At 39.6% G+C, this 12,686-nt stretch overlaps 1 protein-coding gene across 3 annotated transcripts in view; it reads left to right on the forward strand.

Annotated features, from left to right (window-relative positions):
* Positions 1-12,686, forward strand: part of LOC138039225 (spatacsin-like) — a 60,939-nt gene that overhangs the window by 25,010 nt on the left and 23,243 nt on the right. Inside the window, exons 18-31 of one of the 3 annotated variants that reach the window (XM_068885433.1) lie at positions 28-267; positions 668-774; positions 1,584-1,729; positions 2,555-2,728; positions 3,316-3,385; positions 3,516-3,681; positions 3,813-4,000; positions 4,223-4,331; positions 4,589-4,748; positions 6,135-6,296; positions 7,210-7,429; positions 8,678-8,826; positions 9,964-10,051; positions 12,199-12,231. In XM_068885433.1, coding sequence (XP_068741534.1) covers positions 28-267; positions 668-774; positions 1,584-1,729; positions 2,555-2,728; positions 3,316-3,385; positions 3,516-3,681; positions 3,813-4,000; positions 4,223-4,331; positions 4,589-4,748; positions 6,135-6,296; positions 7,210-7,429; positions 8,678-8,826; positions 9,964-10,051; positions 12,199-12,231 — 2,012 coding nt within the window. The remainder of the gene's footprint in view (positions 1-27; positions 268-667; positions 775-1,583; positions 1,730-2,554; positions 2,729-3,315; positions 3,386-3,515; positions 3,682-3,812; positions 4,001-4,222; positions 4,332-4,588; positions 4,749-6,134; positions 6,297-7,209; positions 7,430-8,677; positions 8,827-9,963; positions 10,052-12,198; positions 12,232-12,686) is intronic. The other 2 variants (XM_068885431.1, XM_068885432.1) reach the window with 2 other exon arrangements.

Raw genomic sequence — 12,686 nt, forward strand, 5'->3', positions numbered from 1 at the left:
AGGGCATGTATTTTTTTTTTTTCATAGGAACGGAATGTTTACAAATGCTCAGCTGTCAGACTTTCACCTTTTACTTCACTACTTGTGTGTGACACAGACATTGTTTGGAGATACACCTGCCATAGGTATCCTTGATGGCCTAATAGGATCTGCCATGAACACAGAAGGAAGTATTGTATCTGTTGTACAATTTCATCAGAGTTTTATTGAGTACTGCATTAGACTTAACCTGGCCAACCTGCTCTACTACTATCTGGACTTCTATAGGTATGTAGTTTGGGTTAGCAACTTGGTTGATTTTGAAATATACATGTCACATCACATCACATCACACCACACTCAAAAAAAAACATGTTATAACTAAGGAATCCACATCTTAACCGTGGCAAAAAAATGGAGAAGTGAAAATTTGACAAAACTAACTTTGACAACAGACCTTTTATGTCCAGTTTCTTCTCATTTTTTATAAATAAAACTACTGTTATAAATGTTTGGGGTTGTAACATTTGAAAGCTGTTGCATAATTATTGCACTGTTGCTCTGTGTGTTTTTTTATTCGTAATGATACAATAAATAGGCACAGGGGTTATTAAATTTTAGCCAGTTCAGTATAATTTACTCATTCTTGGAAAATGATGTATTTTGCCTCCATGTTCTTTTTTTCTAGTCTCTGTGATTCTGCAGCAAGTATCAAGGAACTTGGCCTGGATGCAAACATTCCAGCCTGGGTTGACATGCTTTTGAAATGTCGACTCCTTGGACAAAACCCTAAAGGTATGCATCCTAAAGTTACTTCAGTTTAGTCTTTCATTGTGAAATGAATTGATGTCTCATTAGTAACTGAGAACTGTGTAATTTTTTATAAGAACAAGGGATACCTGGCATAGCCATAATGGCATTAAGGAATGTCATCTATCAATAATACAGTAAAGCAAAGGAATAGTAACTGTTGTTTAGATAAAGATGTGTAACAACTGATAGCAATCAAAAAAGGAGTTCTCCTCCCTCAAATGACTTCTGCCTTCAAAACATTGTTGTGAAAAACATTTGACAGGGAACTTCAAAGCACATACTTAGCTGTACATGTAAATGTGTAATGATTATGCTGTCATTTAGCACAGCATCGTGCATTGAATAACAACATTGGAAACCAAAATTATAGGTTGCCTCTGTTACAGCTTAATCGGCTACAAAGGGTGCATTATGCAAGTGCTCATCGGAGTGATACATGTACGTGTAACTTGCAAAAGTTCAGCCACATCGCATCCATAGCCCAAAAACTTCACTGGTTGCCAATTATAAAAATTATATTTTTATTAACTTTAAAACGTTTTCACATGGGATGGCTCTGACCATTCATTCTATATTACAGATGTGAGTGGCATTTTTGATGGAGCACTCATGGTACATGTAGCCAAGACGAGTAATAATTATGATTGTAATATGGGTAGGGTAGATGTCTAGCTATTTCCGCAAATATGCAGATATCCTCTGAAAGTTCAATCATATCGGGCTCAATTTGTACCGTCCGGTAAAACGCAAGGTGTTTCAAATGATTTACCAGCATGTTTATTATCTTTTAGATCCTGATGCTGTGTTCCAAGCCAGTTTGTCTTTGGCTGGGTTTGTTTTAGACAGTGATAGCCCATCCATTACTCAAATGCTACAGGAAGGACATCCAGTCATGGCATTGAGTAGTCTTCTCTATGCTCCTAACACATTCAGTCAGGTAATAAGCTTCTACCATCGATCATACAACAACTGCATTATTTTGGTTATTTCAAACAATCATGTTTAAAGGCTATTTAACTGAAAACGTTTTCAAGCAAATTTTGTGATCTGCCCTAGCTTTGTAAAACTTGAACAAATCAGGTATCGTCCAGATTTTGTGGATTACACTGTAGGTAACAGGGACCAATATTTTAAAACAGCCAAAATTCTGCATTAAGTGTTCATCGACTGGGCATCTTGTACCAGTGTATGGCACAACCTAGCAGTTTCGGGAGGTTGAAGGATTTCTGGATTACCAATAACAACCATTAGCGCATTTTAATATCAGAACAGTATGAAAAAAAAATCTTCAATGAGATGAGAGCTCTTTTACCTTTGACAACTGGTCTCTAGTCATCCACACCTATAGAAATGTGTACTTTTTGCACACCAAAAGCTCTGCTTTTAGCCAATTTGTATTACCTCAAAAGCAAGTAACTTAAATCGGAATTACCTGATCAGTTCGTTCCCTTGAACGTTTTTGTACCCTGAATATAACAGTGAAAGACTGAGAATACTTGGTCCCGGGCGTTGAATGTAACAACAAATAAATGATCTCTTATCTCTTTTGCTGGTCTGAAACAGTGACTTCAAACTACAGTAGTAAAAAGAAGAGCTTTGAGACTTGACATGAACATATCATCGAGCTAAACACCATTTCAACGTGAAGTCCGGGACAACAATATTCTCGATGTTTACATACAGTGTACCATGTAGTTTTTGGTTGTTTAGTGTTAAGGAGTAATTGAAATGTCTGTATTAATTTTATTTTCCTCATTTTCAGTCCATAGTGTCAGCTGAGTCACAGACAAACACGCAGATCTGGCAAGTAGATGAAAAACTTCTGCATTCATCCTTGATGAGATTTCCCAAGTTGCAGTCAGCACTAATGCCTACTGCAACATCTGGTGCTTTCGGCATGGAGCAACAAGATGTGTCGGTTTATAGACTTCTGCAGGTTTGTCTTTGAAGGGACCCTTCGAGAGGTTTTTTTCTGTATTTTGCTTTCTCAGCGTTTGATCGTTTCATAGAGGTGTTGTTTTTAAATCATAAATGTTGGCGTTTCGTTTGAGCGACCAATTCTAGACTCACACATTTACCAACGGGTTAGAAGGAAGGCGAAAGGAAAGAAAAGGATCTTCATTTAAGTGCCTAGTCGTTTTAGCGCTGGAGCGCTAATTGGGGACACTGTAAACTGAAAGTAAGAATGAACACACGTCAAATCAAATGTTAATTTTCTTTCTTTGTTTCACTGTTTTTTTCTGACTTAAACGTTTTGGCTGTATCTGCGACACTTCTTTTAAAAGATATGTATCATTCATCGCCGCGATTTGACAAAGTAAGCCAAGTATGTTAAAACAGGTTAGTTTATAACATGCATGCCATCTTATATTTGGTCAGATGTGACTTCTGAATGAGTAACTCATACACGACATACTCAGAGTTTATAAAGGGCACTATTTGTCTAACTCGAAATACCTGCAAGTAGAGTGAATTTTGCCTTTAAGATGAAAATGATAATTGGTATTCAAATTTCCTTCACAGGGGAACTCTCCTTTTGAAATTTCTCGTCTGTTTGGATGGCAGCCGACCAATGAGTTTGCACCAAAGGGAGGTGAGTTTGATTGTTATCTTGCTGTAGTTGTAGTTTTCTTTAATTAAAATTGACTTAAAAGGTTGAAGTACTCCCAGAGCCCAATTAAAAGTCCCTAATTATGTTTGGCATCTTTATTTCTCGTTTTCAGACTCTCCTTGTGAAATGCCACATTTCTCTAATGAGCTGTTAGTTTCCCAACATGCGCATGTTGAAACTTTAACATTCTCTTATTACCTTCGCCACGGGAGGCCCTCATTTGCGTTTGTTGCTTTTCTTGGTGAAAGACTAAAAGATGCTACTTTGTCCAAAGTCAAGTGAGTTGAATTGCAACAGTCTATTATAAAAACCTCTCCTTAAAATAGTCAATTTTTGTTTCCTTGAAATAATGACTTGCCTCTAAAGAAAAAGGGTTTAACTGCCAAGTGCTTTTTTATTATGTTAACAGAGTACAGCAGGCAGGATTGAAAGCTCACAGAGTGGCTATTCAAAACTTGACGAGTCGCTCAGTTTGTGCTGCCTGTGTGGCTTTCACAGAGATGCTCGGCTTGGACAGTATTGCTTTGAGAGTTGACATTCAGGCGGCAAGTAGAGTGCTGGATCACGCAAAAGTGGAAGATCCAGAAGATGCAATAGGTATGTACAGTAAAGTGTCATACAAGCCACCAATGAAGGCTCTTCAGTTGGAGTGAACAAATCACTGCACCAGTAGTACTGTCTTATGCATAATGAGTACTAAGCTTCCTCAACAGTTCTTTGTGATCTTTCCTCGATGGAGAGATTTTTTCCTATTTTTGGTTTGTCAACCATTCAATGTCAATTAAGCAAATAAGCATAGAGGATGTTTTTCAATTTTAGTTTCAGAACTTCTTTCATGCATTGGAAAAAGCAACCAAAAGCCAGAAAGACTGCTCGTTGCTTTAAAGAGTGCAACAAGAAACCTTATCAGCAAAGAGTGTCTTGACAGGTGTGGATTTAACAAATTATCTATATGGGGTCTTTTCCCACTTTTATGATGGAGACCCTAAAACCATATATTCAACTTGAAATTTTGTCTTCCCCTTGGACACTGCTTCGCTGCCAACAGGTGTCAAATTTAGATAGTTGGTCTATAAATTGTACACACATTTTTCCCCGGTCAGTATTGTTATTACTTTGCGGCATCATATTTTTTTATTGTATCTGGTCAGCAGCTGGTTTTTTTACCGTTACGATTTTCACTAGGACATCATTTGAAGCTGGCCAGCATTGGAATCTCGTGGTGTTGTTTTGTCGAGTCCACAAAATGGAATTTCCCCTTGATTTCCTGCAAGATTGTGCCCGAGACGACAAATGGCTTCCTTTTGTTTGTCATGCGCAGACTTGTCAATTCCCAAAGGAACAGGCGAGTGGAAGAACCTGGTTTCCACTAAAACGGTAGCATAAGTATAAACTTGCAGATACCGTAAGTTAAGGTTGCAATGTTGATCTTTTCGTTCTATTATGCGCACATGAACAATATCCGCAGCAATTTTATTTCCTTGGGCTATACTTGTATTCTGAAAGAGAAAAAGTGCACCTATCAAACTAACATCAACCCAACATCTAGCTAGAATCAACCTCCAACATCAACCTGACTGCCTTTAAAATATGTATCCTACATGTACGTTTTCGCTGTTTTAACGTGATACATTTTGAGAGTCCTTAGCATATTCTTTTGACATAACAGAACGCCATGATTAATGCAAGTCATCGTGGCACCTTGTTTTATATGTGTTGAAACTCTTGTTCCACATAAAGTAATGGCTATAGTGTAACATTTAAGCAATAGAGGACGTTTTCCTTGTTTCCATAGCCTCATCTAAACACTCGGGGGAGTTGGGAGAATTCTCGACAGTTGTGCAAACCCGAGATGCAGTCGAGGGTTTGCGTGACTGTCGAGAATTCTTCCAACTCCCCCGAGTGTTTAGATGAGGCTATGGAAACACGGAAAAAGTCCTCTATTGCTTTTATAAAATATTTTTCAAAGATAATTCGACAAATGAAGGAAAATGCTGAGTTTTTTATTTCAAGATTGAAACAGATTTTCTTTGTACACGCTCATATTTCCGACCAGCCAATCAAAACGCGCGTCTGACAACACATAACCAATCAAACTTCGTGTGATGTCACAGCCGTGTTTCCATACTCTCATCTAAACACAGCTAAACACAGCTTATGATGTCTCAAGCTTATCTAGCCGAGTACACGTAAGTCTCAACTAACTGGCCAGGGAGATTGTGAATCAATCGAATAAAAGAAATCAATATCAAATGTTGGTGTGGATGAGATGGAAAACGAGGGTATCAGAGCAGGCAACCGAAAAACTCAAGCCACTTGGGATGTTGACTCTGGGAATCAAATCCAGGCTTCATTTGTGGGGGGCAAATGCTATTACCACTGCGTTAACCCTATTCTCCAGGTGTGACCGAGACGGAGTTATGTTTAATGGGGGCTCCTGGATAATAGAGCATCCGAGCTTGTTTTGCAAGGTCAGGGTATCCACTTCTTTTAACCCTTTCAGCCCCAATAGTGCCAAATGGCACTTATAGATTTTACTCTGTCTAACGCCAGACGATTTTACTCGTCAATGGGGAACCCCTCGGGGCTTAAAGGGTTAACAGTTCAGGGACTCTTTGTTCGTGTGCCCAAATCATCACTGATTTAAACGTCCCTAAAGACGACTTTTGTTTTAAACACGAACTCTCCAAAAACAAAATCAATTGAATTGTTTTATCCGCTGTTTTCTTAGGTTGTGAATGTTGTAGAACATGACTTCTCCAGTCCTCAAATTCAAGAACACTTGCATTTAGCATTTGACAATGTATCAATAGTTAAAGCTGAAACTCCATCAGCAGACGAGTCTACAAGAAAGCGAAGCAGAAAAAGGAAGCCTGCAAAGAAAGGGGAGCTGGTGAGACTCATGTTATTTTTTATTTTTCTTCCTTTTTTTTTTTTTGTCACCTGCCTTCATCATGGTTACATGCCTTCATTGAGTTACAGAACCAATAGGGTTCAGTCGAAAGATTGTTCAGAAAGAAGGAGAAATACAACTAGGAAGTAATTTAATCGGTGTTGGTGGGTAAAACTAAAGAGACAGAGAAGGAAATTAGGGTCTGTGGTCGGTAATAGTCAATTTAGAAGTAAAGACGCGCTTTTAATAGAAAAGACGCGGAAGCGTGCAGATCGTCTATCAATCAATCGTGCGCGCATGCGATGCTATATGGTAATCTCGCAGTAAAAAAAGCTGCCTAATGGCAGTCTGTCCTGAAGAGTTTGTAACATGATGTTAGTCTGTTCTTTCAAGACCGTTATAGCCACTGGTGTTTCCACGGAAAGATATCTCTGCTGTTGATCGCCATTTTGGGTTTAGGCGTGCTTGGGTGAAAGCATGAAAGACACCAAAGCGACTCCTATTACAGTCTTCCTATTAAACAAAAGTATTTTTTACAAACAGAAGTCGTTGCCCCTTGACATTGGAGTCTGCTACATGTCCTTTCTTTTGCCGTAGGGCTCTCTAATTATGGTCTTTAGAGCGGTTTTCAATTGTGTGTCGAAAGTAATTAGCGAATTGCTTTGGTTTATGGTTACTTCACTCAGTGATTGGTTCAAAGTCCTCATGCCATTTTTTCAACCAATCAGAAGTGAAACAAAAACCAATGGTGACTGGCGCGTGCGCATTTTCCCGCGCTTTGTGTCGGCCACGTGTAGTTACTTCGAGTTTTGATTGGTTTACGGGATTGTCTCCGTCCTTTTTGACTGACCAAAGTAATTACTTTGGTTTTGGTTTTACGACACCCAATTGAAACTCGCTTTATCTCTTTCAGTCTGTGACTCCCTCTCGTGATGTCCGTGCAAAGTTCTATTCTCGAATGGGTGTCATAGCAACAGCAGCCTCACAAGCTTCCCAGGTCACTGTTGAGAAGGCAGTGCCTGTCCCATCGTGCAGTAGTAGTGCAGAAGACGAAGAAGGTTCCAAAGACAGGGAGAATGCTGCCAAGGAGAGGGACCCTGAAACGGTCGACAATCCTGCAGTTAGTTGTAAAGGTAAGAAAGTTGTTCTTAAATCAGTGTCAAGTGGAAATTAATAATGGGTATGGAAATACCATGATGATTTGTTACTTTGTGATATCATAGCAGTATTGACTTTTGACATGTAATCAACGCACAGTACTTGGTAAGGATGTTGGCCTTTGTTTTTTGTATGTTGTTTTTCAATATATCAGTAATGTTATATGGTATCCAACAGTCGAATTATACGTGGCATCTAACTCGCAAAGTGGTAGCTTAAGTTAGTGCTTTTCCTTAAGTGACTTCGGCGTCTCTCCTCTTTTTTTTCTGATCTATCAAGAGTTATAATTCACTCATTTTGATTGGTTCTCACCTTTGATCTATTAGACGCAGCACGATCTCTTTCTTAAATGAAGGATTATCCTTCATTGTAAGTTTGCCATAAATGAAGTATTATCCTCCATTTTGATTACCTACTCTGTTCCAGGACTTGTGGTAGCAAATAAAAAGAAAAAAAGGTAAAAGCAGCCCCTGGACAGGATTTGAACCCGGAGCACCCACTTTGAAGGAACTGTTTTTATCCACTTAACCACTAAAGATCAACTGACTATAAAATGTGCCGATTATTTGCCAAAATTAATTAGACAAGTATATATATAAAATCATTGTTGAATAATGGTTAAGTCTGAAGCTTGATTTTAAAATGGTTAGCTTCCTCTTGAAGTTTGGTAACCGACATTTTTCACTGTGTAAGCTTGCTTCTTAGCCGATTTTAATACACGTTTACAGCGGCACTTTTGGAAGAAGAAATTATCGACATTAATAAAGAATGACGTCCTCGCAGTTAGTGATGTGGTATTCTAGTGGTTAATGAAAGGGTTATTAATCACACATTCCCAGGTTCGAGTCCTGCGAGTCCAGACATCAAGGTTCGGCTTTTAAAAGAAATATGTTCATTTCCCATGATCCCTATCAAGCTTTCAGTGTCCAAAATGGACGATAATACTTCACTTGGAAGAAATTGATAATTAAGAATAATCCTTCAATTGATGGAGAGACTTGGTTAGACGACGGATGCATCGGCCACGTCACCATAAAATACTTTTCATTGTTTATTATATAAAACAAATGTTGCCGTGCGTCTGTTCAGAAATAAATCACAGAAGACGTCAAAATGTGGTAGGAACATAAGCTATCGCCTCGTTTACCACTTTTTTGTCCTTATCACATTTTGACGTCATCTGTGATCTATTTCTAAACAGACTTGTTTTTCTTTTTCTTTAGAAACACTTCTCGATTCAGAAGCGATACCATACAACCTATTTGACATCCTTTTCAAGTGTCAGTCTGATGATGTGCCATGGAGGAAGCTTCTTGCACATTCAATAGCGCTTCACAGGTCTCTTCTATCAGTAGTGGCAGCCTGCTTTCAGGTTAGAGGCAGTTGTGTATTGTCATCATTGCTAACTCTGTTCCTTAGAACATTTTTAGCAGAATAGAAAGTTCAAAACGTTGGAACAAGTTCGTCGTTACAACCAGTTTGTTGCCTCGCGTTTCACGGGATTGGTATAGGACTCAGCTCTGTGTTATGTCGGGAGAATATACCATTTTCGAATTCTCACGGCTGGACTGGATCTAGCATGAAATGGAGGCTAAAGCGGGCAAATCTTTTCACACACAACTTAATTTTCCCGCATTATCCTCCATTTCATACTAGATCCAGTTCAGCCGTGAGAATTCGAAAATGGTCTGTTGTGTGGTTCTCTGTCAGTATGTGTTCCCCCTTTCGAAACCAATTCCTGGAGTCGTTATGACAGCTTCATATATATCATATATCATACATCTTTATTTACCCTCGGATTTTTAGAGTAGCTTGGTGTAGCTAATATCTCCGAGCATTTACCCTCCCAACCATGATACACCACAGAAGACAGACCACAACACCGGGAACTACATGCCCTACTCTTTGCGACAAGTGTGCGGGTTCTTTTACGTCCCAGAGGATTATGAACATTGAAGGGTTGTGAGACGGGACCTCCGGCTTATCGTCCTTATCCGAGAAGACTAGAGAGTCTAACCATTTGCAGATGTAATTACAAAGGCAGCACTTTCTCCTCAGTTATTTAAAGACCCTGAGTGTTGGTCCGGCCGGAGTTGAGCTCACGACCTCCCGCGTGACAGCCTGGTGCTCAACCAACTGAGCCACCGGTGCGCGGTTCATCATTCACAGATCCATTCACAGATCCATTTTGGTCCGTAGATTTGTCCTTACTGAGAAATTTGCAAAAGAGAGAGTTACAAGAATGCTTGTCTGTTTTGTTTCTTTTCTCTAGCATAATGGCTGCACTGCTGTCAAAGTAAACACGCTTAATAATCTAGGCTAATCCTAAATCAAGACAGCTGTAGTGCTATTTGTTGTGACAGTTGGAAATGGTTGAGTAGCAATGGCAACGGTTGAGAAGCTGCATCGTCATCATCATCATCAGCACGTCTTTCTCATAGCCTTCATTATTACTCATCAAGTTGCTTCGTTGGCGTTCCAGTAATTAATTTTCATTGTTTTATTTCAGGACTCCAAGCCTCTGGACTGTTTATGTGCTTGGCTCTGCTCCACAGTTAGTCCATCCCTGTTAGAATCTGCAATTACAGATATCACAGGTAAATTTTGCTTTATAGGTGACGCAAAGAATACCCACAGAAAAAAAAAATTTATGATGAATCAAAGAGTTCAGCTTTCACAAAAACTGTAATGACTGAGCGCATTTTGTTGCATGCAGTTTCAGTGAAAATCAAGGCCAAAGAAAGGCTTTAAAGCCGTCAATAATCAAAACCGATAAATCTGTACATGCACTCGCTTATCCGTTTTTAATAGTTGAAACCAGAAGAGAAAAGGGGGCGGATTTGTACACTTTCGTCATTCAGTCACCCACTCACTCACTCACTCGCTCAGTCGGCTGTTATCACATAAGTCACTTTCAATTTGGACAGGCTTATACTTTTTAATTATCGTGATTACCACGAATTCTCACGAATTCAGTTATTCAAGTTCATCAAAGTTAACATTATCGTCATACGATACGAACATTAAGGCCTGGCTTTCACTAGCGACGCAGGCATAAGCAAAAGGAACACACGCAAGCGCATTTACTTGTTGTTTATGAGTGTCTATTTTTCTAACAAAAGGCTCTAATAAACAACAAACTACTGAGTTTCAGTTTGCGTATGCTTCTTGTGTTTATGCTTGTGTCGCTAGTGAAAACCAGGGTTAGAAGGATATCTTCAATAAATAACAACTGAACGACGTGACATCAAGACAAAACCAAGAAGAGCTTTTTATTCACTGACTGCACGCATATCTGTGTAAACTCGGGCTTTCCTGGTGTCGTGGATCGTCAAATGAAAAACAAGTAAAAAAAGTCAGTAGAGATATCGGCTAGATTATTGTTTAGGTTGGAGTTATGGCAGTGATTCTCATTACGTTCACTCAAATGTTCTCTCGTTAAGTTCGCGGACCGACCCGTTCCGAAAACTCTCGACATCTTTTAGTGTCCGGTTACTACGAACGGTGTGTGCATTTGTATGTGTTTTGAGCGTAACACCATACTCGTGCTTACGTTCAATGACATGATTTTCGCGCATACGCCGCATGCGCTTTAGTTAACTTCGCACGTGCGGTTTACAAGCTTGAGTGCGGTTTGTAACTCTCCTCCACTATGGGACTGCGGGACCCCGGTGATAGTCAGTTTTAGTGTAATTACGTTGGTGATTATAGAAAATTCACTGCGCTGTTGGTTGCAGTTGAGGTGATTATTATGGGATAATCACCTAAGCGGTTTTTTTTTTTTCAAAATGGCCGTAAGCCGTTTTGTCGAGGTGACAGGCGAAGAAATTAATTGTTTTACAGAAACTGCTTATTTTTCAAAAAACCTCGACTTCGTCTCGGTTTTTATTCACCAACATCATCTAATCATGCTTCTTAAATTCTCTAATGCGGGACTGCGGACCACGGAAACACACGCATTACATTTTCCAATTCTATCCGCATTGCCACTAGTATGGGACTATTTTGCTCCAAAGTAATGCGGCTCTGAAGATGACGGGATTTCTAGAATCGCCCCAGGAAAATGTAATTTCTGGTGATTGAATGACTTAATGAATTAGTCAGAAGTTGATATTCTGACGGCACGATGGAGAGGCTCGCGGGGTATCACGGCACTACTTAAGGGTATTGAACAGTTTTGGCTGGGTACTTAGGTCTTTCTAGGTCAGTCAGTCTCCCTGTTTGATTGCTTTTTTATTCCGGCTGTTTTAATGTAATTATTTTCTCCCGCCTTTTCTCGGGGTCATGTGCTGCTGCATTAGACGAGGAATACGTTTCCACGTGTTTCCTTGGCCACTTCTAAAGGGTGGTTTTTTAGTGGTTTTTCGTATCTGGCATAGCACAACTTCTATGAGATTATGTTTAACTGTAGTTATTATAGTAGGCTTGTCTTGCATTTGTAGTAGGATTGTCTTGCCTTGTAATCGGATTGTCTTGCATTTGTACGGCTGACTGTCACATCCTAAATAAACTTTCACTCTAAGCTCGTTGTAGTGTAGTCAGAATGTTTATAAACAGACTTTCTTGTCGCAATTATTATCCGCGAGTTTACCAATGGTTACGTCTATGTACACCTAACGAGCCGAGCAACTTGAGCGATATCATGGTATCCTTTCCGATGTAAAAAAAAAAAGGAGCTTGTTGTCAGTGGTAACATAAAAATCTGATTTGCTAAAAGGACTAATGCTGTTTAATATGCCAACAGGAAGTTCACAAGCAGAGTCGTGGAATGTGCAAAGTATGATTTTGATGTGTTTAACCTTATAAGTCTGTTAATAACATATTTGTTTATGTTTATTTGCTTCTTGTTACAATTTCACTATAAACAGGCAACCTGAATGTGGTCCAAGACCGCTCAATAAAAAGGATGTTCGTAGGCCGCACTAACCTGCTTTCAGGCGGTAGTTTGTGTTTGTGCAAGCGCGAGATTCAAAGCCCGGCAAATCCGGTCGTCGACCTATTGAACGTGTTAGCTCGTTAGGAAAAGATCTGGTACGGTTGACAAAGCGTCCCCGCCCTAAAGCGTCCAAGAAGGCGGCCGGATTCGCCGGGGCTTCGAACACAAACTACCTACTGCAAGCAGGCGAAGGCCGTACATTGTAAATAGTTTTTCGGTACATACCGCGATGAAATTTATTGGCACTTGTTCAAAATTGTGTAATGTTAGGGCAACAAGTCGTTGATATGCTTAGC

This window comes from Montipora capricornis, chromosome 2, assembly GCF_036669925.1.
Source record: "Montipora capricornis isolate CH-2021 chromosome 2, ASM3666992v2, whole genome shotgun sequence".
Taxonomy (NCBI): domain Eukaryota; kingdom Metazoa; phylum Cnidaria; class Anthozoa; order Scleractinia; family Acroporidae; genus Montipora; species Montipora capricornis.